The sequence below is a fragment of the Cygnus atratus genome, chromosome 8 (genome assembly GCF_013377495.2).
Source record: "Cygnus atratus isolate AKBS03 ecotype Queensland, Australia chromosome 8, CAtr_DNAZoo_HiC_assembly, whole genome shotgun sequence".
NCBI lineage: Eukaryota > Metazoa > Chordata > Aves > Anseriformes > Anatidae > Cygnus > Cygnus atratus.
Genome location: NC_066369.1, coordinates 1,064,463 through 1,092,416, shown reverse-complemented (window position 1 = coordinate 1,092,416; position 27,954 = coordinate 1,064,463). Strand labels below are relative to the sequence as shown.

At 38.9% G+C, this 27,954-nt stretch overlaps 1 protein-coding gene across 3 annotated transcripts; it reads right to left on the bottom strand.

The window, feature by feature from the left end:
- Positions 1 to 168: 168 nt before the first annotated feature.
- MTF2 (metal response element binding transcription factor 2) lies at positions 169 to 24,307 on the bottom strand. Of its 3 annotated transcripts, none has more exons than XM_035537847.1 (15): positions 24,047 to 24,307; positions 13,895 to 14,093; positions 13,669 to 13,750; positions 12,079 to 12,174; positions 11,618 to 11,718; positions 11,124 to 11,272; positions 9,486 to 9,581; positions 8,095 to 8,163; positions 7,127 to 7,250; positions 4,983 to 5,050; positions 4,419 to 4,589; positions 3,639 to 3,747; positions 3,415 to 3,473; positions 3,163 to 3,267; positions 169 to 1,086 (listed from the first exon to the last, which is right to left on the bottom strand). In XM_035537847.1, exons 1-15 carry the CDS (start codon positions 24,049 to 24,051, stop codon positions 732 to 734), a joined length of 1,788 nt encoding a protein of 595 aa, XP_035393740.1. In that variant the 5' UTR covers positions 24,052 to 24,307; the 3' UTR covers positions 169 to 731. The 3 variants fall into 3 exon arrangements, with proteins under 3 accessions (XP_035393740.1, XP_035393742.1, XP_035393741.1); XM_035537849.2 differs by lacking the exon at positions 24,047 to 24,307 and adding an exon at positions 23,558 to 23,752; XM_035537848.2 differs by lacking the exon at positions 24,047 to 24,307 and having other exon boundaries at positions 13,638 to 13,750; positions 13,895 to 13,912.
- Positions 24,308 to 27,954: the final 3,647 nt, after the last annotated feature.

Sequence of the window (27,954 nt, the reverse complement as noted above, 5' to 3'; positions counted from 1 at the left end):
GAATTATGGGATGTATACTCAGAAGCTGACCAATCCCATAATTTGTATTGCATAGGTCACAATCACACATATATATACACGCACACGGAAGTGTGTGCATATATACATATGTATATACACACACGCGCACACACACACACAAAAGAATATATTAAGAAGACAATGAAGTCTGGTCACAGAGCAATTTACAGGCTCAATATATTTTTTTTCCTTTTTTTTTTTTACACTTTGTTTGAAAGAAAACTTCAGTATTTTACAGTCTTCAGTAGGCATTATATACACTGCACTTATGAAATCTAGAAAGTATTGAAATAGAAATACATTTCTGCAAACATTTGGGTAAGAAAACAAACCAAAATTTTTCAAAGATTTGTGCTATCTACATAATATTTTCTCTAAATCACAATAACTGTATCCATGGAATGTTCTCTAGAAAATGTCTTTTTTTTTTTTTTTAAACACCATGCACATTTTTAAGCAATTGTAACCCAAAATATCCCAACCTAAAACAATCTAACAATGTTCAGATTAAAAAATTTAAGTTTCAGATCAGATTTTAAAAAGATAAGTCTTTATCACAAGAGCTGTAATGATAACAATTACATGTTAAGGCTAAATTGGTTTTTTGTTTTGTTTTTAGAAACATTTAAAGACACGCTTCTCTCGTGGCTCTGCGTTATGAACTGTACTTACAGATGACAGTGCAGTGAACATAATGTTCAGTCCTACAGTCAGGATGCAGTTGCTCCTTCCCACTCCACAAGATACTGCACCTTTCCATCAAGTGTCACCCGACGAGCCAACACACGGTATTTTTCACCACAAGCTATTCTACCTGCTGCACCAAAATAACTAGTAATTGAGTTCTTTAGATGATTGAGCTGTAACTCCTGATCTGCTAAGTTATTAAGTATCTCTGTATTGAGTTCATCATACTGGTAATCTTCCTTGCTCTCATCATCTTTTACAATTTCTGAATTTTGAGTCTGGAGTGCTTTTCGTGGAAAGCGACCTCTTCTTCTCAAATGTGGTATTGCAGCAGGCCAAGTTCTTCCTGTACGAGTCCTTTTTCTTGAGTCAGATAAACTATTAAAAAAATACGCCAGCATTAACTCCAAGAAAAAAACATTCAAAATGTATCTTTTATCATCAGTTATTCCCACACAACTCAAATCACAACTTTTGCTCTATTCTTTCAGTGATAATAGTAGTTGTTACCTATAGGTAATGATGACTAGTTAGGTGATGACCAACATGGCACTTGCCAAAGATTTACATAAGAAAAATTGTACAAATTTAACTAATGATACTAGCTTACGCCTAGTTATGGTAAGAAGGTATTTTGATACAGATGAATCCCAAATGAAAACAAATTTCTTCACAGGAATCTGCCCCAAATGTGCTTAGATTTATAAATTAAAAATACAGCTTTCTCACATAGGTATCACACTCAATTACAAAACAAAGTTGTACTGTAAGAGTTTGGGACTTGATGGCCGTAAGTAGAAGAAGGAATATATGCATGCTTTTTTTCCCAAGCTGAATATATCTCAGCAAATTAAAACTTTGACATGTGAATGAAGAATTGAAAAATCTATTCTACATGACTATTTCTTATAGTACACATTTGACATTCCAAAGATTTGTTGTATTTGGCCAGGAAAATATGTATATTGAAAACTCACACAGATTTATTATCTGGTAATGAAAACAGGAGCTTCTGGCATTATCCAAGAATAAACCATCATCCAAATATTAATTATCCAAGACACAAAACCTTATGTAAAAACCTACATCTAGAATTTCCATATTCTATAACAAGTCCTAAATTAAACAGTATGCTTACTTTGATGTTCAAGTCTGTTACGTAACATCATGAGGAAAAAAGGGCATATTTTTAACATTAAAAAAAAATGGAATAAACTGCAAAAATACAAGACAGTGACTTAAGTCCTTAGGTAATTGTTTCAGCATTCTGTAAGGCAGAAGAGTTTTTGAAGACAGATTATTTGTAGCAATAATGCACACAAAGATCCCTATGAAAGGACTTAATAGCATGAACCAGAAAGACAGGAGAAAATATAGACTGAGGATCCATCCACCAAATACACAGACTGAGGAATCATGTATCACGAGAGAGTAAAATTCAAGTAGCAATTTATTGTCGTAAATGTGGGTCATAGTTATTTATGAAGACTGTACCAAAAATACTTCATGCTCTATTAGACTGTAAAAAATTGCAGCATACTTACTGTTCTTTAACATGAATACAGAAACCTACCAAAACAAAAACTGCTAAAATTAATCTGGGGTACATGTCTGTTCTTTTCTGACCATTATTAGAAAATTAAGCTCAGAAAGTGTTTGTGGAGTTGACTTATTTTCTGTAAAAGTAATTTAAGTATTCATTTTACATTAACAAAGAACAGCAGTTAGTACAAAAAACTCTGTGTCGTGAAGAAAGTTTTTTGTCTTATTTCTTTAGATTCCCCCAGCCAATTTATAGCTCTGCATCTCAGTAGCTCGTTATACCAAATCCCTGTGAATTCCCACTTCCTCAGTGTTAGGTCCCTTTGTAATATCCTCAGTCCTTCTCCGACCAGTTCCAAAATATCCTTATCTCTATTTCACAGCTACTATAACTGCCTCACGACTTTTTTCAATCTCCCACCTTATCTTCTAGCTTTGCTTTGCCAAAACTTCAATTAAAGTCAAGACAGAAAAGAAGAGCCACACAGCACTGGAAGTGTCTAGAATACAGATGATTAGAAAATTGCCTGCCTTACTACAAGCGAGTTGCTATTCTGGGTTTCTCTCTCATCCAAGCGAGCATCTTCTTGAAGATTGTTAAAATGCAATCTCTTTGGAACTACCTGGCTCAGATTTAGTCAAAGTTAGCCAGAAGGTTCAAAACTCACTGAAAGCATAACACAACCTTGCTTTTCAAGAAACCAGACTTAGAACATTAAACATTATGCTTTGGCAAGATACCTCTTGTACTATTTCCACAACTTCTGTTTATCAAAGGTGAACTACTGCTGAACCGCTTGCTTTCTGTTCCCCTGAACATTCCCCTGAAGATTTCCTTCTGAAAGTCTTTTTAAAAAATGAATATATTAAATCTCTTAATCGTTATAGCAGATAGAGTAATTGTACAATTACCTATAATGTCTGGAAATGCTAGATGAGGTAGTTTCTTTCATACTGGCAGCACCTGTGGATTCCACATCTGAGGTATTGGATGAATGTGCAGTTCCATCAGATCTCCTGGTATGCAAGATAAGGGTTGCCATGTAATGAAAATAATCTTATATTAAAAACTCAGCTGACATTTCAGAAGCAAACAAATAAATGACATGTTGTTAGAATAGCTTTACAGAGGTTTTTTTTGTTTTGTTTTGTTTTTAAATTTACCCAACAGAGCAGGGTAATTCCAAGGCTGGGTTCTCTATCACTGGAACTGGTTCGTTATCCTAAGGAAAAAAACAAAGTATTTCAGATTAAGTTTGAATTGCTTATCTGTTTTGTTTGAGGGTAAATGGGGAGGGATATCACGATTTAGATTAACTGGTTATATTTTTCTGCAAAAATTATAATCCAGTTACAGCAAAAGAAAAGAAATATATCCAAAACCTTACCAGAGGAGACGACTCTGGAGTTTTGTGAATCATTTTTCTTGTATAGGGACCAGGTGGACGACCTACTGATTTTTTTTTCCCCTTTCTTTCTATACCATTACTTAATTCCCTAGAAGAAAATTTATATTTTGTTCTGTATTATTGAAGATAGTTTTCAGTGAATAAATGTTTTCCTTTGACAATGAATAAACATTGTGCTAAATAAGCTTTTGGTGAACCAAAATTGTCATGTAAAAGCCACATATTTTGCCTCTAGAATAATACAACGGATACAAGATCTTTCTAGTGACATTACGGACTCCCTAATGTTGAAGAGGAATGGACACGTGTTAAATGTCGTTTACTCTTATGATCACACTTGGTAAAAGAGATATACTAATATAAGATATAGCTTCACATCATACTTTCTGTTGAAAAATCCAGTTAATATCATTGCATAAGTGCACCAGAAAGGCAAGAGATACTGTCTCCCCAATGGCAGCAAAGATGAGATACTTCGTATTGTTCTTACTGCTAAATATCAAGTTTTTTCAGAAGGATCATAATAGAAAACTAATAAGCTTGAAGACCTTGTTCTCATAATCACCTTAAAGGAGAATATACAGCTAAATCAATTTAAAACTTAAAATATTTGCAAAGTGTACAAATAGCAGTCCACCTTTACAGTTATTTAAATAAATGTACATTAAACAATGAAAAGGACTTTTTTATAGGCACCAAAATATACTGCAAGTAGTTCCAGTTTACCATAACATTGCTAAAACCTTTGGATTATTTTACCTCACATCAGGAATTGGTTTAGATGATTTTCTGCCTTTAATTTTGAACTCATGAGAAGTTCCTTCCGGTTCTTTCTCAGCCTTTAAAGCAGCATTTGGTGGCACAGGAGGAACACGAATTCTCAAGCCAAACAAATGCTTCTTTTTCTTTATTTCTTTTCCAGACATAAACCTAGATGATTTTAAGTTAATTGTTAGAATTCTGACTCCAAGGAAAACAACATTAAAAATTATGCAAATACATATACATGTTCATGCAAAACAAATCTATGGTAAAATTATAATACTCATCCTAATGCTATTTTATTAACCCTCTTCCTCTACTGCAATCCTCAGTCTGAAATACAGAATGAGAATTCGGAAGAGGATGGAAATTAAAAACTTTCTCATAATCTGGGTTCCACTCAAATAGGAATGGGATGTTATAGTCTGAAATAGAAACAGTATTCAATATGTCAATATTATCCACAGCCAGAGTGATTATCAGGTTGACTGAGCAAAGGAGACTGAAAACTACAAACAATAAAACTGCAAACGTTTAGAACAAAAAATACCAACAACTTACATGGTCTTGTAATCATTTAATGCCTCCAGTACATGCTCATATCTTTCAGATTTTGGTGTATCTGCCAGCTGTGAAGTATTAAGAAATCATTTAACCTGACGAATTCTTCAGTAATAGAAAGATTCCAGTTACTTTGAGTCACTAAAATTATAGATTTGGATGTGAAGTACATTTATAAGGTATTAGTTGTGGAAACTGGCTAACCCCAAAAGGGTATTAGCCCATTACCCCATACATTCTGTAGTTCACATCCACAGAATTTATATTAGAATTAAGCCCAGGCCAAATAATTTACCTTTTACTTTTAAGAATTACAAGAAAAACATCTCTTAAATGTATTTTACTATACTCGAAGAATGTAATACTAGTCTGCCCTCCCAAGGCTGCTAACAAGAGTTCCTCAGTAGCATTATTTCCAAACTAATTGAGATTGCAAGCAGAGTACAACTACATTGGCACAAAAACTTAACTATTTTATTGTTGATTATTTTAACCAAAATCCTGCTACTGGACCTAATTCCCATTTTTTGCCTGCACTGGTGACTATAAAGTGGACATAACATTTATGTAATAGAGTTTACAAGGTTATTTTTGTATTTAGACAGCTATTTTTTAAAGTAGCCATGAAGCTACCATATTTTCAGCTGTCATGCCAGAATGCTCCAGAATTTATATCCAATTGGATCTGCAGTTAATTTATCTTCAATTATAGAGCTGATGAACAGTTGATAAAGTTTCACTTTCAGTATGGATACTACAGGAGACTGTACAACACCTGCAGCCCAAAAAAAGCCCTCAGACACTTTCTAAAGAATAAAATGGTGACCAAACAGAAGAGCTAGCACATTCAACCCATTGAGCATTTCTAAAAGCTAAATATAAACTCAAAAACCCACAACAATCTTTTAATATAATTTAGGGCAAGAGGGAAAGATTCACAGTAATTCCACTTGACTACCAAAGTTAGGAGAGAAATTTGACTGATTTTTCACAAAGTAACAACTGCTTTTAGGCATCTTTACCACATGCATTCAGTACAATCCACTGCTATCCACAGGTCTTGCAACTCTGCAGCACTTAGCTATAGAAAATTGCAATATTTTTATTGTATCATAAGTAGTAACATGATAAAAATACTGACTTCAGAGCTCTCATAATTCCACCAATTAATCCTAGCTTATCAATAATAAAAAGCTTTATCTCTTATTCAACTCTAACCAGCTAGAGAAATATGTCATTTTTGTAATATTCTTAGCTTGTCACTGTTAGAAAACTCATACCATCAGTACTGTATATGTTATTCTTTCTGCAACTAATTTTTGCTCAATAAAGAAACCAGATAAAAAAAACTTGCCTCAAATTTTTCAGGATACAATTTTTCCCAACTTCATGAGAGGTACTTAGAAATTTATCAGCATAAACAGTGAAGATTTCCTTACAGCTTTTACACAATTACTCAAAATCTAGTCCATCAAAAAATGTAGCCTTGTGACTGAAGTTTCAATGAAGGTATAGAAGCATTGGTTAAGAAATTAAAAGTACCACTTAAAGAGGTGAGTTTTCTAATTTTCAGTCTCCCCTCCCCTAAGATAACTGTTTAGTGAGTCAAATGGCTGGAAAAGATCGAAGTCTTTAGACTGGTAGATGAATTGACCACTCGTGCTTGGAAGAGGGAGGAAAGAATAAATGTTTCTTTATAATAATTTGTCAGATTGTACACCTAAGAGACTTTGATGTCTTCATACTAAATATACTCTGCATTCAGTTCAATATTTTCTACATTTTCTGGTCTGCACACATGAAAATATCGAAGAACTATGAGACAGTTACAAAAGAAAAGAAAAGCAAAACATGTATGCCACAGAATAAACAGTTGAGTATAAAAATAAAGTTGCCATGCAAACAACAAACTAATAGTTCAGTGGGTCACTTTAGAAATTCCATAGCTCAGAAAAACATACACTACTTGAACATCCAATTTTTGCAAGGAAATTGAAGATGATCTTCTCATCATTTGAATTACCAGATTTTATGGTAATAATAGATTTAATATGCTCCATAAAGCAGTTCACAGGTCCCTAAACTCCCACTGACTTTCAGGACTCAGGAGTGAGGGGGGGAAAAAAAGTATTCCAACTACTTACCTCACCAGGATGCAATCTATCCCAGTTTTCATTAATGTATGCCATGAGTTCAAGCTCCGAATCAAAGTATTTCTTCTTATGAATAACACTTAGGTTGTAAAGGCATAGATGTGCTATATCTACCCTAGAATTCAGAAATACTTGACTCAAAAACAACACAAAAGGTTTTCCCCAACTGCTTTTCTTTGAAATAATTTAGGAGAAAAGATTAGCACAATATAGTTAGACAAACACAAAGCATAACTTAAAACACTCAGTCCAGGAAACAACATTATGAAATCTCCTACCCTTTTTCTTCCCAATGTGACTGCTTCAACTTTGAATTGTACTTTCATTTCTGCCTCACCTCATTCTCATGATGTTCTTTTAAACTCCAAAACTGGTTTAAACCACATTACATTTAAATAATTCTAAATTTATACAAGTATTATCATGAATTAACATTTAACAAGGTCATTTCCACCTTATATTTGTTAGCATATATATCCATTAAACTGGATATTATTTCTAATACAAGCTACAGTTAAAAGACTTCAAACTAGAACTTAGATACTAGATATTAAACTAGAACTAGATATTAAATCTCATCAAGAAAACTACTATAAAATGTGTCAAGATGCTTACTATTGTACTCTGTACCTTTGGCTCATCTAACAACAAGACTCTAAACCTGCAAAGGACTTTTGTTTAGGTATCTCAAACTTCACATATACAAACAAGTATTTATTTGCAAATTTAATGAAAAATTCCAGGAATAAATCCTAAGTGAACACAATTGCAAATATGTGTGTGCATTTATGCATACACTTTGAAAGGAAAACTGTTCCAGTTCATACAAGAACAACTCAGGAAACAACAACTCAAGACAGCAAGTGAATTTCCTTTTTTTTTTTTTTTTAATGAGAAAAAAAATAAAGCACACTATGTACACAACTCACCTTTCTGGTTTGTTCTAAACTTTCACTTACCATCTCAAGGGTAAACGCTTGAGGTATTCTGGTCCAGAACTGCAAACTGAGCAAATGAACGTATAAAACCTAAAAATATATACACATGTATATATACGTGTGACTAGGTGGTAGGTGTCTGTATAGAAGCACACACAAAAAAAATATTTTAACATATTACTTATTATGAGCTACCACCTCATCATTCTTGACAAGACTCTTCACTTGCTTTTTTTTTTTTTTAAAGACAGATTGGGGAAAAATGAAAAGCAAGCAGTCTAGAAACCCAGCCAGACAGCATTTGATAGTCCTTTCATCCACCACCATCAGCTTCTACGATGCACCCTGTCTTCTACCTGACACAGCTATCCCTACTTTGTAAATTTTATGCTCCATGTCTTCAAAGTTAGCTCCCTCAACCTGTGACTATATTGGTAAAGATGTTCCCCAGTGTCCCCATTCCATTCAATCAAGTGAAGAAGCCTGTGCACAAGGATAAGCATGTGTTTAAAGGAGCATTTCCTAGGTCTTAATTTGGTTCCTTCACACAAACATTTCAGTACAACTGAGGGGTAGAAGAAAACGTAATGAGATGCTCCTTGATTACTTTCTCAAATTCTCTCTTATCTGCTCCAAATACTCCAAATTCCTTTTAAAAGGAAAGCACAGACAAGCGCCCTTTCTTGTTTCCTTTTCTCTCCACTCATCACACATGAACAGAGGATGTAAAGAGTTGTCATCTAACTATCTCTCCTGTTTATCCAGTTCCCTGTACTAATCGTTTCAAACGAGCTGGAAAAGAGCTGGTGTTACCCAGGTGAGCTGGATGGAGACAGGAACACTGATGCACTACAGACAATGGAACAAGGGAAACAGTCAGAAAAACATTTTATTTACCCTGTTCCACTAATGGTCGATTTTCACACTGTTTCTAGGTCTTCTCTACAGCACACACACTGACAGCCTATATCAAAGCATAGTGCCTATTGCATATGTGAGATTAGTCACCTAGAAAGTGAGAACTTGAAAGCCCGTATCTAGACTACAGGCCCACTAAAGTGTTCTGCTTTAACACTTCTGATCTCCCTATTGTATATATGGATCTATATATGGATCGCCTATTGTATAATGGATCTCCACAAAAAGTCAAATCAATGACAGTTTAAAGTCAACTATCCATTGATTACATCTTCTCTGCCTCCTCTTTTTCCTTTTTAAACAGAGATGACAAAGTGCATTTTCTTGGCACCTGAACACATCTTTTATTTTCTATAATCTTCTATGTTAAACTCACCACAATGCTTTTGGAAAATACTGATGTATTACTGATGCCTTAATAAAAGCTCACCTATGACATACTCCCTCCACATTTTAAATAAAAGCAACCGTAAAGTATAGTTCAAGTTTCTTACCTATCACCAAAAAGCATGGGCTTTTGGAGGCACTGCACGCAAGCCTCATGGAACCACTGCTTACATTTGCAGCACTGCAACATCTTTAAATACCAGCTTCACCAACAGAAAGAAAAACAACACATGTTAAATGTAACAAAGAACCATTTCAATTTAAATTAAATAGCAAGGGATCTTCTGACCCAAACTTTCACTATTTATAAAAGTCACCCGTGTTACTGAAATATGAATATGAATGTTTCAGTAACACAGTTTCACAATCAACCATTACTAGAAAAGTTTGACTCGAAGAGGCCTAAATAATAATTAAAAAAAAAAAGGATTGAGTTATTTAAAAAAAATAAAATTGAATTTCCTCTGATCTTTTAATTCTTGATCATAAGAATTAAAGAAATCCATTTAACATTTAAATGCCTTCTCACATACTGGATTAGCTTCCTTGTCATTTTCTAAAGCAACAACAGTCGCATATGTCACAAACATTTGTTCTGAGGGTTCAACTATTTGAATCCTCAAACTGAGCCTCAGTTTAGGCTCTTTTTTTTTTTTTTTGGCCTTTTTCCACCTTCTCCCTTGAGAAAAGGAACCATGCAAATTTGAAAGTTACATTTTTGTAAGTCTGCAAAATTCTCAAAGTTCTGCTATGTGAGTATAAACTCAAAATCAACCATAGAATGGCTCGGGTTGGAAGGGACGTTAAAGATCACCTAGTTCCAACCCCAAAAGCTTTACTTCTTTGTGGGACTCTGACTTGCCTTGACTTCAAATCTTCAGTGCTACTTTACTCATTCACTAATCCACGCAGACACCACAGTATTCATTTCTATCTGCTTAGATGTCCTCATTCCTTGGAAATGGAAGAACCAAGGAAGGACTCTATAATGCCGTTAAGAGAAAAAAGAGCCAGCCGCTTATGGTAACAGCTGCAATACAGGGCATCATGCTGAAGTAGAATCAGACAGGATCCTACCTCATAGTATCCTACCTTGTATTAATTCTGACCCTGATGTAAGGGAACAATTCAGCATAACTTTACTCACATGAACAAAGACAGTGTAGCACCTGTGCAAATCTAGACAATAAAAGCAACAAAATACTCCTTTTTTCAGCGTGTCACTGTTTATATATACACAAACTTAAGTCATGTTTTATAAGCTTGTCTTTCAAAAAATATCCAAAGAACTTCACAATAAATACAGCTGTTTATTCTAACTGTATTTAATAAACTGATGTCCAGATACATTTACATTTCTGACTAATGACAGGTGTGTTAACATCAGAAAAACGTTGTCTACAACTGCAAGATCAGGAATAACTCCATCTGACCTCAAGCATAGAGCAATAGCAATGAAACAAAATTATATTACTGTTTGTTGTAGAAGGGGCTTGTTTTATTTTATGTCACATGACAAAATTAAAACAAATTGAATGGGACAATGAAAGACATTAATAATATATTTCCCAGGAGATATTTTTAAAATAACAGTATGAGTAATTAAAAATTCCACTCCACATCAACTTTAATACCTATATACAACAGAAACAGCCAATGTAACAAGTAAAAGTCTACAGGATCAGGGTCAAAGTTTGCAGCTTTATTATAGAGAAAAGTGCTTGCATAGTTATCTGTTTACTTACTCTCCAGGTCCTCCACAATAGCAGTAGCACTGCTGGACATTGGTTTTATGGCCTGCATCCCACTCAAGGTCTGTTGCGTTATATGGTAATGTTTGTTTCATGACTTGCAGTGCTTTGGCATTTGGTCCTTTCTTAAGTGCACCACCTCTCTGAGCCAAAATAAATACACTAGTTTACAAAAGTAATCATACATTCCTGAAACTTTCAAATCCTTTAATTTTAAAGTTACAAAAGTTCGTCTATAATCAAATAAAGTGCTTTCACCTATCCTTATGCCTTAATATACCAGCATATTTTCAAAAAATGAAATGAAAAAGGAATGTCACCTATCTCTAAAATAAAGATTAATTCCCAAAATACAAAACTTTTTCATCCAGATCAAAGTTAACAAGAGAAGTTGCTGAAAAAATGCTGTATTATTTGCTGGTTTCAAATTCAAACAAGTTATGCGAGCAATTTGGGAATATTAAGAAGAGTTTTTTCTAGGAACATACCTTTGTTGTTGTTGCAAAAACACACTGTCGACAGAGCCATTTATCATCTGAATCAATCACACTGGAATCAATATTTGGTGTGTGACACAGCTGATGATAACCTATATTAAGTGTGATTAACCAAGGTAAAAAAAAAAAAAAAAAGGCAAAAGAAAAATAACTACATATAATTTTAATCCAACTATAATGCATTATCCTTTGCCGAGTGCCAAAACTCTGATCAAAAAACAGTAACATTCAAAACGGTCCTTTAAATTTTCTCAGTAAAAAAGTAGCTTTACTTACAGAAGAGGTGTTAGTTACTTTAACATGTTTTATAATTATTCACTGAATTTTTAATAGCCTCTAAGAGCTATAAAACTTAAGATTAGTTGAGCAATCAGTGATAGCCATGTAAATATCCTCCTCCATGAAGCAAATGTCTTTTAAAATGCAGGAAATAGGAAAAAAAATCTAGTTACCTTGCCCACATTTATCACATATAACCATTTCATTCGGTGCTTCTGAATACTCTTCCTGACATATTGTACAGACCATTTCCCCACTTTCAGTGGCTCCTAGAAAAAGACAAAGGTATGATTTTTCCCCCTCCAGACTACATCTGCAGTTGGTACCATCATCACATATATGCTTTTTTGGTAATGAGTTACAGATCCATGAATTGTAGAAACAGATTGCTATTCAGTCAAACTCCCTAGCAAAAAATAAATTCACACATTCTGAACAGACTTTAAGTATCTTCATCACTTATCACAGGCTGCCGCATAGATATAGGCTATATATTGCCTATTGACTATGCATTCCATGATTCCTCAATATAAACGACAAAAATTAAATATTTGAATAAAGAATATAAAAGCAGACTGAAAAATATGCATCGACAAATCCTATCTGGACAACTGACAGATATGTTTTGCATTCAAAGCAGTTTGCATCTTCCTATAAATACTACACGCACAATTTAGTGCATGTCTTTTTAATAAATCTGCCCAAAGTGCTTTAAATTTTAAATTTACAACACACTTAGGAAACATGTTATTACTTCTTATAAATATCTGCAAGCAAACAAAAGCACACAATAACTGTAAAGGTTAAGAGAAATGTTAGCTTTTAGACTGGAAAAAAAAAAGTACATCTTGCTTCAGTTACACCACATATCAGGGTAAAAATCTGGATTAAAATACAAGCTATTTAATCTACTTGTTATCATACCCATGAACTAACATTTGACTGTTACCATGAATGACTCAAAGATCATAAATTAGCACCATATAAAAAAATTTAAAATCTTCTCAGAAATAAAACATTTGCTATTATGAATGCAAACCTTTTCCTCTTAGCAAATAGTGTTTGAATATCAAGAATCAGCAGGAGACAGATCAGCTTTCCATTACTATTTCATCATCGTGTAAAAGTAACTGATTTTCAGATGATCAGATGAAACTCACTGAAATTCTCATCCATGCTTTATTAGCATTAGATTATTAAAGCACTTGCTAGTCCCAAAATATCTGAAAAACTAAAGTTAATATAAAACAGACATCTCACCTGATAATTGAACATTTCTTTACAATACTTAAATACCCCCATACTTTCTTATGTGAAAGAGTATGGTGCTATTTTAAAGCATGAAAAATCCATTCAAATGCAGGATCTTCCAGTCTTTGGTTTCTTTCTACATTATGCTGTTTCAACTGAAAACAACAGGAAGTCAAACTCTGTAAATGAGGTCCTGGAGTTTTCTGTTAAGACAGCATTATACTATATTCCCATCCAAATAAACACAAACGTGACTATTTTTAGAAGTGTTCTACCCTTCCTGCACATAGTTATGGGAAAACAAACAAACAAACAAAAAAGTAACTTCAATGAAAAGAGTTTTTGAAAAGAGGTGAGGCTTTCTGTTTGTTTTTTAATTTGCCTAATTCATGACCCTGGGTCACATTAAACTATATTGCTCTTTAGGAAACAAGCATACAATACAATCATTTTAACAGATATAATAATCTAAACAAAATACCAAACAATGACCACTTCACTGAAGTCCTTGCCTGTTTGTATGTCCTTCCAGAGAACCCAGGATTTGGAACTGTCTTCAAATATAATGAAGCAGTTCTGTTTCAGTTTATTTATCTGAAAAACATGAATACAGTGGAGGCCATGAGTAACAGGACTAAGTAGAAGAATATATTTAATCTTAAGTACGTGAAACAATAACGCTGTCTTATTTAACCAACATATACTGTAAGACTCTATTGAAGTTAAACAGCTGTTTACCTTTTTGATAGTTCCAAGATAAAACAAGCCATCTGACCATCTAGCTAGGACATCCTGACCTTCTTCAAATTTACACAGTGGCTTTTTGGCTTTCTGCCCATCACGTAATGACAACTTGGTCAAGGATGCTGAGGTCTTATGGCTTCGACGTAAAGGAGACCGCTTATGGACCAGTGAATTACCCACCGCTGTAGAGTCTCTGAAAGAAGAGAAGCAAGAGAAAATGTAAACAAAACTATAGTAAAGTAAGAAAACTGTTAATTTAGATATTAATGATTTACCGATAGAATTCACTTAGCTACCTCCAGAACTTCAGTTACCTAAGAAGCTGGTTGTATTTTCAGACTCCGCAACTACAAGACTCCACAAATTTGAAAGAGACAAGTTTGTATAAAAGAAGAATCTTCTATGACACTGACATAAATAGGGATGGGGACACTCAAACAACTTTTCTGCTCCATCTCTTCATAAGGGTACCAGAAGCATCAGAGAATGCATCAAAACATTCAATGGAGGATTGCTTCTGCAAATATGAATCATTGTAGACACTGTCAGAGTTCTAGAATTCCAAGGAAACTAAAAGGGTCCTAAGACAATTCTACTACCCCAGTAGTGAGAGTATCAGTCTATAGTTAATGTGGTGCACAGCAGTTAGCTACTCAGGGTAGTAAGACATGGTGTATGGGGGAACAGTAGGTTGAGCATTATGCTAACTCAAGGTCTAAGTTAACTCAGATACACCCAGTACTGTAATGTGTTTTGCCACTAAACATAGCTGTAGAGGTTTCCAGCACAGGAATGACTTCTACATGTTACATTTCTAATGTAAAACAGTTTACTTCTATGTTAGAATAAGAAAGGAAAAGTGTGAGGTCCTTTAGCCTTTCTTCACACACAAAATCAAACATACAATTACTAGAATCACCATTTCTTTTCCCCCCCCTCATGATTCTGCAATATAAGTTCTGCTGCTTCCCACATGAAAGCTATTTAACGTTAGCACTGCTTTTCGTAAGTCCTACTGCACCAAAAGAGGAGCAGCCAGCAGGTCAAGGGAGGTGACTGTTCCCTTCTGCTCTGCCCTTGCGAGGCCCTACTTGGAGTGCTGCGTCCAGGTCTGGGGCCCTTAGCCCAGCACAAGGAGGACATGGAGCTGTTAGAGCAGGTCCAGAGAAAGCCACAACAATGATCAGAGGGCTGGAGCACCTCTCCTATTGGGACAGGCTGAAAAAGCTGGGGATGTTCAGCCTGTAGAAGGCTTGACCTTATTGCAGCTTTTCAATACTTTCAGGGGCTTATTAAAAAAAAGATGGAGAGCAACTCTTTGCGAAGGCAGATAATGACAGGACAAGGGGGAACGGTGTTAAACTAAAAGAGGGGAGATTAATATTAGAGGTTGGGGGAAATTCTTTACTACAAGGGTGGTGAGGCACTAGAAGAGGCTGCCCAGAGAAGCTGCAGATGCTCCATCTCTGGAGGTGTTCAAGACCAAGCTGGAAGGGGTCCTGGGCAACCTGATCTAGTGGAAGGTGTCCCTGCCCATGGCAGGGCGTTGGAATTAGAAGGAACCTTAAAGACCATCTAACTCAAGTCATTCTAGGATATGATTCTATGATACCACAGCCTCTGACAAAGAAGCCAGGACACAGGCAGCATTCAAAATAGAAGTTTATAACAAGAGAATTGCTGTAGCTGAGCTCGTTAGCCTGCGTCATTTTACTTCTTAAGAATAAGATTTGCAGTCTTTCCCCACAGCAGTGCCATCAGGCATTGCATAAAAATTTTCAAACTATTAGACACTCCAGGTTCTCATTCTAACTGCAGTCAGTCCAGAGCTTACTGTTTCTCTCCCCACTGTGTGTTCTCTTTGCACGGGATTTCACTTGCCATTTCATTACCCAGCTATTCAGTAGGTTGAAGTTCTTCTGTTTGGCCAGGCACCTTCTGCATTGTTCCAAATAAACTCATATCCTTAAAGTACTTCATCATTTGAACTCACCATCTTCTGTACATCACTGCAAGATTTTATCCCTTCTCTTGTACATTAGCTTTAGTTTTTGGAAAAGCCTTTGAAACATGCCATCAGCCCTTAACACGTGTTGCTGCCACCTTCTATTCTCTCCTTTGTATCTGTACAAGCATTTACATACCCAAGTACCAAACAGGCTCTGAAACAAGCGTGTCTGAAGTCAGCCAGTAACCTGAGGATGAAGATTAAAACCTCAATTCCCCCAACTCCTCTGACTACATAAATGCCCAAGCTGGCATAAAGCAAGCAATGTTCAAAGGCTAGGCAAGGTTAGTTCAAAACAACCTAGAAATAGCTGTGAAACTATAAACTGCTCTTTTTTTTTTTTGGAAAGGAATCATCATTAGGAAGTATCTAAGTATTCTGATACTACAAGTTACATCATCACATCTATGAACTTGATTTAGCTTATTAAACAGGTCAATAAAATGCAGTGGGTATTCTAAAACACCCAAAGCAAATTGACTAGTCTAGTGTACCTTGAAACAGTTTAATGCGTGTATTGACAGAACAACTCTTCTAGACATTCAAAGGTGTTCTTTCCAGCTTTTTATTCAGTTTGATTTATAGGACTAGAGAAAGTGGCTGAAAAGTAGTAACAGTGTCTCTTCTGTAACAGCACATGAGAAGGGTCTGAAAGATCTTGGACACAGTAAGCAAAAAGACAGTCAGGCCATTTATTATATATAATCTAGTACAGATTTCCAATTAAAAAAGCAAATCAACAAGCACAATATTTTGAGTTTTACAAAAGAAATGATCATATGCTTGTGAAGACGACTTTAGTACAGAAAAATTTGTCCCGTAATTCCAAAGTATAACTTCAGTGACTAACTTAAGTGCCTAGTGCATCATTTCCTAGTACAGAGCACTTCTACAAGGAGTCTATACACGGCCTTGTACAACAGCCTAAATTCACAATATACGCTTCAAACACCGAAGGATCTCGACTCACACACCACAAAGGTCTGAGCCAATGAAGCAGTCACCTCTCCCCTGTCCACACTGCCTGCTCTATAGGAGACAGCACTGCTGAAGTGATGACCGAACAGCTCATGAAGTAGCTCCTGCTGAGGCAGTTTCAGGTGTAACTTGATGTGTAGACAGAAAACAGGGTTAGTTGGAAAACAGGCTGACAGTTGCTGTTAAGCTTAGCAGTTGCTTTCCACATGGATCAGAAATTCCTCCTCAGTGAAACATGTCCTCAATGTTTTAATGGAGATCAAGTGGGAACAGCCACTGTTTTAACTGGTTGATTTTAATTAACAAACCATTACCAGAAAGTTACACTAACCATTAAAATTAATTTTTTATAGGATGTTAAATGAAAATGCAAGTTACATTAACTCCTTGCCATTTTGAAATTGATCTAAGCATTCCACATTTTTAAGGAACTTGTTTTCAGGTCTTCTCTAATGCTACCTCCATAGCATCTTCCCACCAATTTATAGGATTACCAATAAAATCAGTAACATTTAAGTAACAATTTACTCACCATCTTAAGATTTCCCTTCTAGCACTTCTCACTGCACAATGTTCAATGTCTTATTTCTCCCCTGCCCCAAAAAATGCATCTAATATAAAAACTTACTTTATCTCATTTAACTTGCACAACTGAGCTATGTTGCATGTCATACAGAATGTCCAACTTAAGCATGTATTAAGCTTTATATCTTTTATTCAATACTGTTTATATGCTGTGGCTCTACTCTTAATCAAGCACTTAAACTCCAAAGAAAGTACTTACGTACCCATGCAATTCTTTAGTAGTAGGGGAATTCAGTCTGCATGTTGAAATATGCTTCAAAATAGGAAATGCACTTTGACCATTCCTTCATAAGGTAATCTCATGAAGTACTGAGAACACTCACTCATTTTTTCACCTCAGGGTCTTGATCATAACCATAGATATTCTCAAGCAAGACAAGCAAAAGCCCTTCTACTCATCTACTTAATGAATTAAGTTACAGTAACATGCTGCAGTAGGAGGAGGTCACTGTCATTCTTTGTCAACTGGAATGGCAAATTCCCTCAGAAAGTAAGCTACCCAAAAATCTGGTTCAGTAAGCGGACTGAACCATGACACCCTGTTCATAGCATTGTATCTACTAAAATGAAAATTAGAACTTGCCAATTATCTTTACTGGACGTTAGAAAGTCTGAATGTTCATGCAGCGTCTGACTCCCATTTCTCCCCAAAAGCCCTATAAGAAGACATAGGGAAGCCAGGGAGAAAAGATGGGAAGAGGATGGCAGCATTCACCCTCTCATTTCCAAGTACCAGGGTAGGTCACTCATACTTCTGTACTTTTTCAGTTTCAACAGCTGCTCTGAAGCACTGCTGTTAGGAAGAACTCTCCAGTCATTTCTCCAGGCAGCGCAGTTCACTGGTTAGTTTCACAGAATGGTTTATCAGCAAAACAGAGCACAAGCAAACAAGCAGCTTGGGACAGGAACTCCCTCAGCTGGCACTGCCAGAGCATACCACTGAGCACAGAGCATCTCGCTGACAGCCCAGGCAATTTCAAGAAGCTTGTTTCAGAAAGACTGCGTGATATATAAATACTTCACCGTCCACGGTTAGAGGTGATCACTACCCTATGAGCCCAGGTTTTGAAAAACAATTCAAAAACATTGTTAGCAACTAAGCATCCAAAACATTAACAGAAACTTTTAATTCACTGAGAACTTATAGAAGGAGGACCTGGAGATAATTTGTTTATTCCCAGTATATACAAGCCACACTGAAGGGAAGCCAAGCTTGGATAGTCCAGCAGTTTTAGAAGGAACTCAGTCTGGAAATGGCACACATTTTTAATATTTACTGGTATATACACACTGCATCCTACTGAGACAACTCATAGATCCCAAAGCTGCCTCAAAACTGGAAAAGGCGATATCACACAAGTTCATTCACTAGACCTTCCTCTCTTATAATAACTAGAGATAATAATTTTATGTTCTGATCAGAAGTAGCTTCACCCTTTCAGTTTCAACTGTTGTGTCTAGAATTAGATGAAATGTATGCTTCCATTAACCTTTAAAAAAAATGAAACACACCCTCAGCTATGAATAAGGGTTGTAAAATGCCAGCAGTCTGTTCTACTCTTCAACACAGGACAGTTAGCATCTCACAGGGACCAGAGGGGGAGCAGAGGGGAGAGCCTAACAAAGACTGGGAACACACCAGACAAGTACAGTTTCGTGTGACTGATCCAACACAGCAGCTTGCTCCCCTCCCACCAGCTCTGGGATAACAGGCTGACTTCTCCATAAGCTTCCTATCCATTTTCTCCCCCCTTATTGTGGATTACTTTTCTGATACGTTAAACAAGTTCAAGCACCTCGCAAAGGTGACTAGACAGGTGAACAGCAGGTAAGCAGCAAGACCTCACAGCCAGAGGGTGGCAGAAAAGGGGAATTAATCTCTTCTGGGAGCCACAGTCTTAGTTCATTTACCCAACACTGCATAACCAAGTCCAAAGCCATGCTTCCACTGCAGCTGCTAGCTTGCAACTGCATGTTTCTTCTCCCTTCCTTGCACCATCTCTCCCATTTATCAGATCTAATGCTGAACAATATTAGAATCATAGAATGGCTCTGGCTGGAAGGGACCTTGAAGATGATTTAGTTCCAACCCAAAATACTGGCTTGCTGTGGCAGCAATACTCCTTCCCCCAAACAAAAAGATTCTGCTGGGCCATGAGCAAAGACAGATGTAGTAGGATACTTCCCACGCTTGCCCCGAATCCAAACATACAACCAGCTTGATCCAAAAAACCTAGGAAGTTCACTTCGCTTGTGATAGTGACAAATTTGTTGCAGTAGTCACTGTTCCAATCATACAGAAACACACTATTATATTAGGAAGTTGCTATACTTATAAGCAGAAGCTCCAATACATGTCTAAACATAGTCTGTCCTTTTGTACTGATTCATGGAGCCACTTCCAACGTGCTGTGTCACAGAACACATACACAAAGGTGTACTTTTAGCACCTTACCTTCACACTATTTTATGTTCTGGTATGATGAAAAGCCTAAGCCACATCACTAATGTGCAGGAAAAAAGGATAATCGAAATCTAACCTAGGCATACCTCAACCTAGAAAAACAAATAGCAATGGTTGTGGGAAAAGAAATACATTCTCAAAATTGTTCCACTAACCCAAGTGAGGCTAACTAGCCTGTGGTTCCTGGGTTGACGTTTCGGCCTGTCCTGAAGATGGGTTTAACATTTGCTATCTCTAGTCATCACTGACTATCTCTGTTCTCCACTACCTCAGTTGATAAAAAGCAGCCCCACAAGAACATCAGTTACCTGCGTGCTCCTGAAAGCAGCCCACCTGGTCCCACGGTTCCATACGAGTCAAGTTCACACTCTTATTTAAAGATGTGCAGCAAGCCCATTCGAAGACCACGCAAGCAAGCCATGCTAAACAAATCCATCAAGGGTGGGGAGGTTAAATTATCATTTAAAGCGTGAAGATTTAGGCATGAAGGTTTCAGGGCACCCACTTTCTAGATGAGCTGCTCCATGGTAGCAAGATGAGAAACTTTAACTTGTTTACTTCCCAGCACTACTCAGGTTTAACATAATAGTATTCATCATCATCAGAAGTGATTTCCATGCAATACATTACTTACATTGCTATCCCAATATGGTGGATGTGGTTTTTTTAATCATTTGAAGAAGACTTGCCATCATTTTGGCTATGATTTTCGCTCCAAATTACTCTGTATGGTTAGACACTTTAAATAATCTTATGCTAATGACAGAACATCTTTTCACTAGTTTTTTTTTTTTAAAGTATTTCTGTCCTTTCAAAAGTATATCCATTGCATTACTTGATAAAAATACTAAGTTCTGCCTTTTTCCAAAAAAGTGGTACTAAGAACTAAAAGAGGCAAAAGCCAATTCAGCTGATGAGCAGCTGAGTCCATGAACTGAGCACTAGAAAGAAGCTTGGCCAGAAGATTGAAGGGAAGTGACTGTTCCCTTCTACTCAGAACTCTGAAGCATGAAGTATATTGCATTTGGGGTTTCCCAGTGCAAAATAAGATACAAAACTAGCATGTGTTCGCTGTAGGGCTACCAAGACAGCCAAAGACTGGAGCACTTGGCCTGTTAGAAGAGGCTGAAAGAGCTGGACTTATTTGGCCTGCAGAAGAAATGGCTTCAGAGAGACCTAACAGCAGCCTATGAGAGGATTAGCAAGATGGGATTAGCCTCTTCACAGTAGCACACGGTAGAAAGACAAGACTTCATGTACGTAAGTGGAAGAAAGATGTTCTGATGAATATAGCGGAGAAATTTTCTCCCCATAAAGACAGTTTAGCAGTGAAACAGAGGCCTAGGGAGGTTGTGTGGCCTCCATCACTGGAGGCTTTCAAGGGCTGACTGGATAAGTCCTTGAACAACCTGGCCTGGTGACTGAAGATGCACTGAGCAGAACTGGGGACTTCCCAAGATCCCTTATGACCCAAATCATCATCTTATCTTATGAAGTATGACTGTCCTTAATAGGACCGATTCATACCATGAAAAGGAAGAATGCATTTATCCCAGCAGCTGCCTAGCCCTATAACAACAAACATTTCTGACTTTGGTTTTATTTGATCAAGTCCTCCTTCAAGAAATAACTAGAGGTATTTTAATTCTGTTTGACATGTAAAGTTAAAGTATTAGTCCTTAGGTCTTCATTAAGGAAGAATATATTTCCCTGCATATTGTAGTACCTTGGGAGGTCGGGTGGGGTAGTCCTGTACCACCCCATTTGTTCTGTAAAAGCCATTTGTTTTGGGACTGATCATGTATTTATACACAAAAAGAGGCAGAAGGTAGCATTAAGGAGAGAAGAGTATCAGGTTCTCAAATCAGATCTTCCCTTAAACATATACTTAACACCCCCTTGAACATAACAACTGCCTTTTGGGTTTCCACAGTATCCAAATACAGCATGCCCAGCAGGGCACCTAAGGGAGTATAGAATGAGCAGGCACCCAGGCTGTAAAGATTACAGACAACACACTGACTTGCACTGGCAGAAAAAAAAAATTCACAGCTGACCAAAACTCATGAAGATAGACTTATTTTAAATTTATTACCATGGAGCACTCATAAAAGTCAGTTCTTGTAAGAAACCTTTCAGAAATAAATCTAACTAAAACATAAAAAATAAAGTATTATCCCCGGGAAGTTTAGTTAGTGAACAAAATATGCCCACACTCAACAGGAACATTCATCACTAGTTATCATCTCTCATAGAAAATCAAGCCTCTCGACTTCACTCAACAATAGAGATTCTACCTTCTAGGAAGAAGCCATCAGCTTGAAATGTAGGTTGTTTAAGGTGCAAATTAAACTAGTTTCAGTACTTCCACTAACAGGTATCACCCTGCCCAGAGACCCTCCAGCAATACCTGTGGTTTTATAATTCTTCTCCTATTGTGCTTTACTCAAAGACATACATCCCCTCCATTTCCTGCAAGGAAGGTCTGTAAAGAAGGTGAAACCTACTGCAGCAAGCTCAGAGGCAGTCACACAAAAAGTATTACCAAAAACTAAGAATTCATTCTGGCTTTCACTTACTTGTTTCTTCCATCCAAACTTCTTCCTCTACTCCCCATGTTACTTGTGCAAAACATGCTTTAAAGCAACTTGAAGTGTCTCAGGTACTATCTTTATTCACACCTATCTCCAGAAAATACAGATGCCCACTGCCTAATAGCAAATGAACTGTGGCTACTTGTTACAGCAGCTTTTCTCATACTTCACCTGATCACCTAATGCAGTGAAGAACTAGCATATCTGAGTTCAGTCTTGATACTAACTAGCCACGTGTATCACCTTCAACTAGTTAGAATATATACACACACCTCAACTGCAAACCAACTACACCAAGCCAACTTTTAGAACCAACTGACACTTTTTAAGAATTCGTCCTGGAGTACATATGTGGTTTCTCTAAGAATTGTCTTTCATATAACTGACAAAATGTGAGTTAACTGCAGAAAGCATTACTGTTAAACTCTCACTGTAGATGCACATTTCACTAGCTTGTAGCTCCTTGCAAAGAGCCATCCTTCTCTCTCACTACTTTGTTATTCACTTTCTTACATTTTATTTTCAATCTTTGTACCCCCTTGTTCTCTTTTCTCTTAAAAAGAAACTAAATGTATTAACCTCTTTCCTAATACTATTGTAACTATGCTTTTTCTCTTCTTCCAATAGATTTGTAATTTGAGCTCTCAGAAAAGGGACAAACGTTAGGTTGTTAGCTTTTAGCAACCTGATTACAGACAACAAAAATCAGGGAACCTGTTTTCTTACTATCCCATGCTTTTGCCAGCTTAAATACAAGACATTTATCACGTTCCCTTACATTGTAAACCAGGAAAAAAAATCACGCGATTATCCATCACTGCGTATGGCCTTTTAGTCACGAGCTGGGCCCAACCACCAGAAACCCACGGAGCAAGCAGAACGCTAGGCTGCCTCCGCGGCAGGCCCATCCTTGCACGCCGAGGCCTCCTCCTGCACGCAGCACCCAGATGCTCTGGGGGGTGACGGCCCCTGGTGCCCCGCCGCCGCCCGGAGCCGTATTGTTCTCCCCGACTACCAGGAGCACCGACCCTTTCCCCCTGCGGCACTCGAGCAGGGAAGCAGACACAGCGCGTTCTCGGGGCAGCTCCCCGAGGCAGCCCGGGGGCCGTGTTTCACGGGCTGGGAGGGCACGCTGCTCAGCCTGCCGGCCGCGCTGCTGACAGAGCTGGAGGTGAGGCACCGCAAAAACCAACCCGAAGTTACCAGCGAGCACCGCCACCGCCTCTTTTGTGTCGCTCCCTTCACACGTGAGCGAACGTAGCCATTTCGGCCAATGCCCACGGACCGAGAGAGAGGAAAAAATAAAAAGACAGGGCACAGCCGGTGCGAGGCCCCCGCCCGCCGCCCCCTTCCCTTTGTTGCGGCCCCGCTGAACTCCCCAGACCCCCTCAGCCCTCGGGGCGGGGATGGGGGCGCCGGGGGGGCGCTGCGGGGCCCGAGCTGCCGCCCCCTTCCCGGCCCTTCCTTCGCTTCCTTCCCTCCCCCGCCGCCCCTCCTTCCTCCTCCTCCCCCCTCACCTCATTCGGTCCCCCCAGTGGTGCCAACCGCCTCATACAGGGAAATCGCCGAGCGCGGCAGCGGCCTCCCCCCGGCGGCCCAGGCCCTCGGTGCGCGGCGGGACCCCCCCCGAGCTGCGGCCCTGGCGGACAGAAGGGCGAAGGACGGCTCAGAGCCGCCTCAGGGCCAGCCCAGCCGCGGCGCAGCCCCTCGCCATTTTTGTTTCCCGCGGAGGAGCCGCTGGTGCATTGTGGGAGCACAAAGGGCCGCCGCCCCGCCCCGCCCCGCCCGCGCCGCCAGGCAGCTCCTCGGCCAGGGGGCGGTGCGGCGCGGCGGCGGAGGGACACAGGTGGAGGCGAGCCGCTGCCACCCGCGGAACAAAGGCGGACTACTTTAGGCGTGCGCGCCGCGCCGCGTATCCGTGCGCTCGGCGCGGCGCTGGGGCGGGCCGCGCGCCGCCCTCCTCTCACGGCCGCCGCCCATTGTTCCCGCCGCACCTGAGGGCTGCGCGCCTGGCCGGGGGTAGGGGCCGGCCGCACAGGGACGGGGAGCCCGGGCCCGCTGAGTGCCGCCGGGAACGCGGCCCTGACAGCGGGACGCTGCCATTTTAGGAGCCGGGCTCAGCTTCAGTTTCTGCTCGCCTCCACCGCCATCGGGCTGCCCCTTACCAGCGGTGTAAGCTCAGCCGGAGTAGTGCCCGCGGCTCGACGCGGCGGGTGCCCGCTGCAGCGGTGACACGCTAGGAAATCTGCCCCGGTCCCCCAAGGGCGTTTATTCGCTGCTGTTCAGAGCTGTAAGCGGTGCCGAAGTGCAAATACCTGCCGGAGCGGACCCTCAGCTCCCGCAACGAGCAGGGCAGAGCTGACCTCGGTGCAGCGGAGGGCCGGTTCCTGATCCCGGCCCCATCCCGCCTGTGCTCCCTCATACGGTTCGGGTCCCAGCGCTGCCTCTGTCCCGGGACGAGCCTGTGGAGGGCAGACGCCGGGTCAGCCTGGCAGCCCTCCGCGGGGGGGAAGCCTGGCAGGGCATATGAGTACCGCTTTCCTGGCCAGCCCCTAGGTGCAGCAAAGTAAAACATCTATGGTCCGCATCTCTTCTTGGTCGGAATTGCTTTAAATACAAGTTGTAGGGAGCAGACTGGCCGCTGCTCAGTTACCACGAGGGTCTCTGCGGCTGAGGACAGAACAGGCTTGCATGACACCAAGGCCCCAGCGGCTCACACAGCAGCCGGGCACCACTGGTGCTAAAGGTCACCTGCAGGAAGCAAATCGCACTCAATCTGAGAAACACCTGCGGGCCAGTGTTTATTTTTTAGTCACAACAGTGATGTGAGAAGCAGTGCTTAAAGAACATTTTTTCTATCCACCAACAATAAACGTGATTAAACGTTGATAATTGCCTCACAGCTGGCTTTTTCAGAGTCATATTGGGAGGGCCTGAAGCAGCCTCATCCTGTATCCTTGAAACGACTTAAATCTGAACTTCTCAAAGCAGAATCCCTCCCCTCTAATTTAAATTTGTTTAACCACCAGCATCGCCATCTCAAAAAAGAAGTTCTTGGCCAGCAAGACACATGCTAGCTCAACCTTCCTTTTCCTTAGAATAGTCTTCCCCAAACCATTTGCATCACTCCAGCACAGAGCTGCACGGCCCCATCCTATCCATAAGGCACCACTTGTCACCAAGCCAGGAGTCACTTCTGGCATAGCATTATCTTTATCTGAGAGCAGCACTGAAAGAAACCAGGAATCCCTGTGTTATATAAGAATAATTAGGGTTTGATAAACTGATTAGTGTGCTGTTACAGGGATTGCACTAGTAAGGCCAGAATGTTGCTCCCAAATCTTGTTACCATTGGCTTTATTACTGCCAACAGCGGACTGTATCAATATTTTCCCACAACCTAGATTCCACAAAATATTTTTCTCCTATAATATCCAAGAAGTACCATATGAGCTCATAGCTAAACCACAAATAAAGTCATTGTAAACTCCATATCCTTTAAGGCCAGCTTTTACGTATAGCTAGAAAAATTCCAGGCTGTATGTCACACATACACAGCAACCTCACCGTGATTTAGTAACTCATAATAGAACATCCTTTTTTATTCAGTTTAGCAGGTCACTGGATATCCATCTGAGAGGAAGCCCCTTTCTACAGCAGGGACTGTGTCACTCTTACCCACCTGCTCCACCTACTAGACCACATAAATCTAATGGTTGTGGTATCCCTAGACACTGGTGACTAAGTTCAACTATTTGTACTCTAGGAGGAGAAATTTATGCTGGAAGAATCGCTTTCATTTTTCCCTTGCCCAACCTGACCAGATGATTATAGGATTGGAAATCTTACCAGAAATGTGCAAACAATCATTTACCAATGTTTTTCAGGTTAAAATGCTCAGATCAGCAAACCTACACATGCTGCAGCAGAAGGATTCTTGTTATCACTGGCATATGTGGGGCAAAGACATCAACAGCAACAGTAAAAAAATTAGTTTAAACACTCCTTACACGATTACCATCGCTATACTATGAGACACGTATGATTAAGCCAATTTGGAGCAAGCTAGAATCTTCATCTGCTTTCTATTCAGCACTAGCAGTGAAACAAGCGGTTATACCTTCTGTTAACATATGGCATGACTGTATGTCATGCCTTTAGACTGAACTTTCCTGCCTTACTTTCTTTTTTGCTTCTGTTGATACCTCAAAAGTACTTGAACATACAGTTTAAGCAATCCCTATGATTGTGTTTTCAATTTGAAACATATTATATATGTTTTGGCATGGAGTGGGCAAAGCCAAATTAAATTACTGTCCCTCCAATGTCAGTAAGGGCTTTCTTCTGTAGAAATTTCGGGGGGGGGTGGGGGAAATAGTTTTGATAATCCATTAGATTCTGTTTAATAACAGGTATGTTCGGGTTTATTCCACCTCATTTCACAAATAGCTCTGTTTCAGAAGGGAGCTCAGGAATAATGACCTGGCACTGACTTTACATTTGTTTATTTTTGTGCACATTTTGCTAGGCAAGCTCTTGCCATAAAGTCAAGCAAAAGCAAAGTCTTTGCTTTTAAAAAGCATTTCTTGCCTCAATGGATGGCACAGCAGAGAAAAAATAAATCTTGTATTCAAAACAAATTTTGTTGTACCCAGGAAAGCTGGACACGTTTGAAGAGTCGTACATGGTGACATTTCCCTTAGCCGGTAGTCTTTCTCTTGAATGTTAACTTTTTTTTTTTCCAAAGCTGGTATCGTTTCCATACTTTCCTTGTCACAATAGCCACATAAATATTAAACAAAACAAAACATACACACAAAAAAAGTGTAAGTCAGCAGTATATGCTGATGAGAGCACCAACTGCTGTACAGTATTATTTTCCATTACCTTATTGTATCACACAGCATAACATTGAAATGATACCCTTGAACAAGACAATACTGTAAAGCTTATCCTTGTACAGATGGTTGTCATGACCACAATTCAGTAAGGATGGAAAACTAGATCCCAAGTCCTTTTCTCTGTAGTGTTTTAGCATGGGAACAGCGAGAAAGCTCACCTGGGCTCTTCCTATCCTAAAACAAGATAAATACGATACATCTATTTTTACATAAACATAACAATCAGTGAGATGATTCACTTACATTACATTTGTTATGGCTTGACTCAGAAAGGAATCTTCACTTTCAAAATTTAAAAAATAGGTAAGTAATTTTGTGAGATATAAAACATTTTGTATTATCTTATATCTAGGTAATAATTATCATAAAATGACAGACATTATTCTGTCTTTATACTAAAGAAATAAAAATAGCACTAAAAATATTTTAAAATAGACACCTCTCGGTATTTTTGTAGACAGACAAAAATATGAATATTTTTTCATCCTTGTATATCAACCATACAGAGGAAAATATATGAATGT

Excerpts from the sequence above, each read along its gene's own strand:
- MTF2 (XM_035537847.1), bottom strand. Across the intron at positions 9,582-11,123 it reads TATTGTGGAGGACCTGGAGA|CTGGTATTTAAAGATGTTGC; the intron begins GTAAGTAAACAG and ends CTGTTGGTGAAG. Across the intron at positions 1,087-3,162 it reads AGCATTTCCAGACATTATAG|TTTATCTGACTCAAGAAAAA; the intron begins GTAATTGTACAA and ends TTTTTTTAATAG.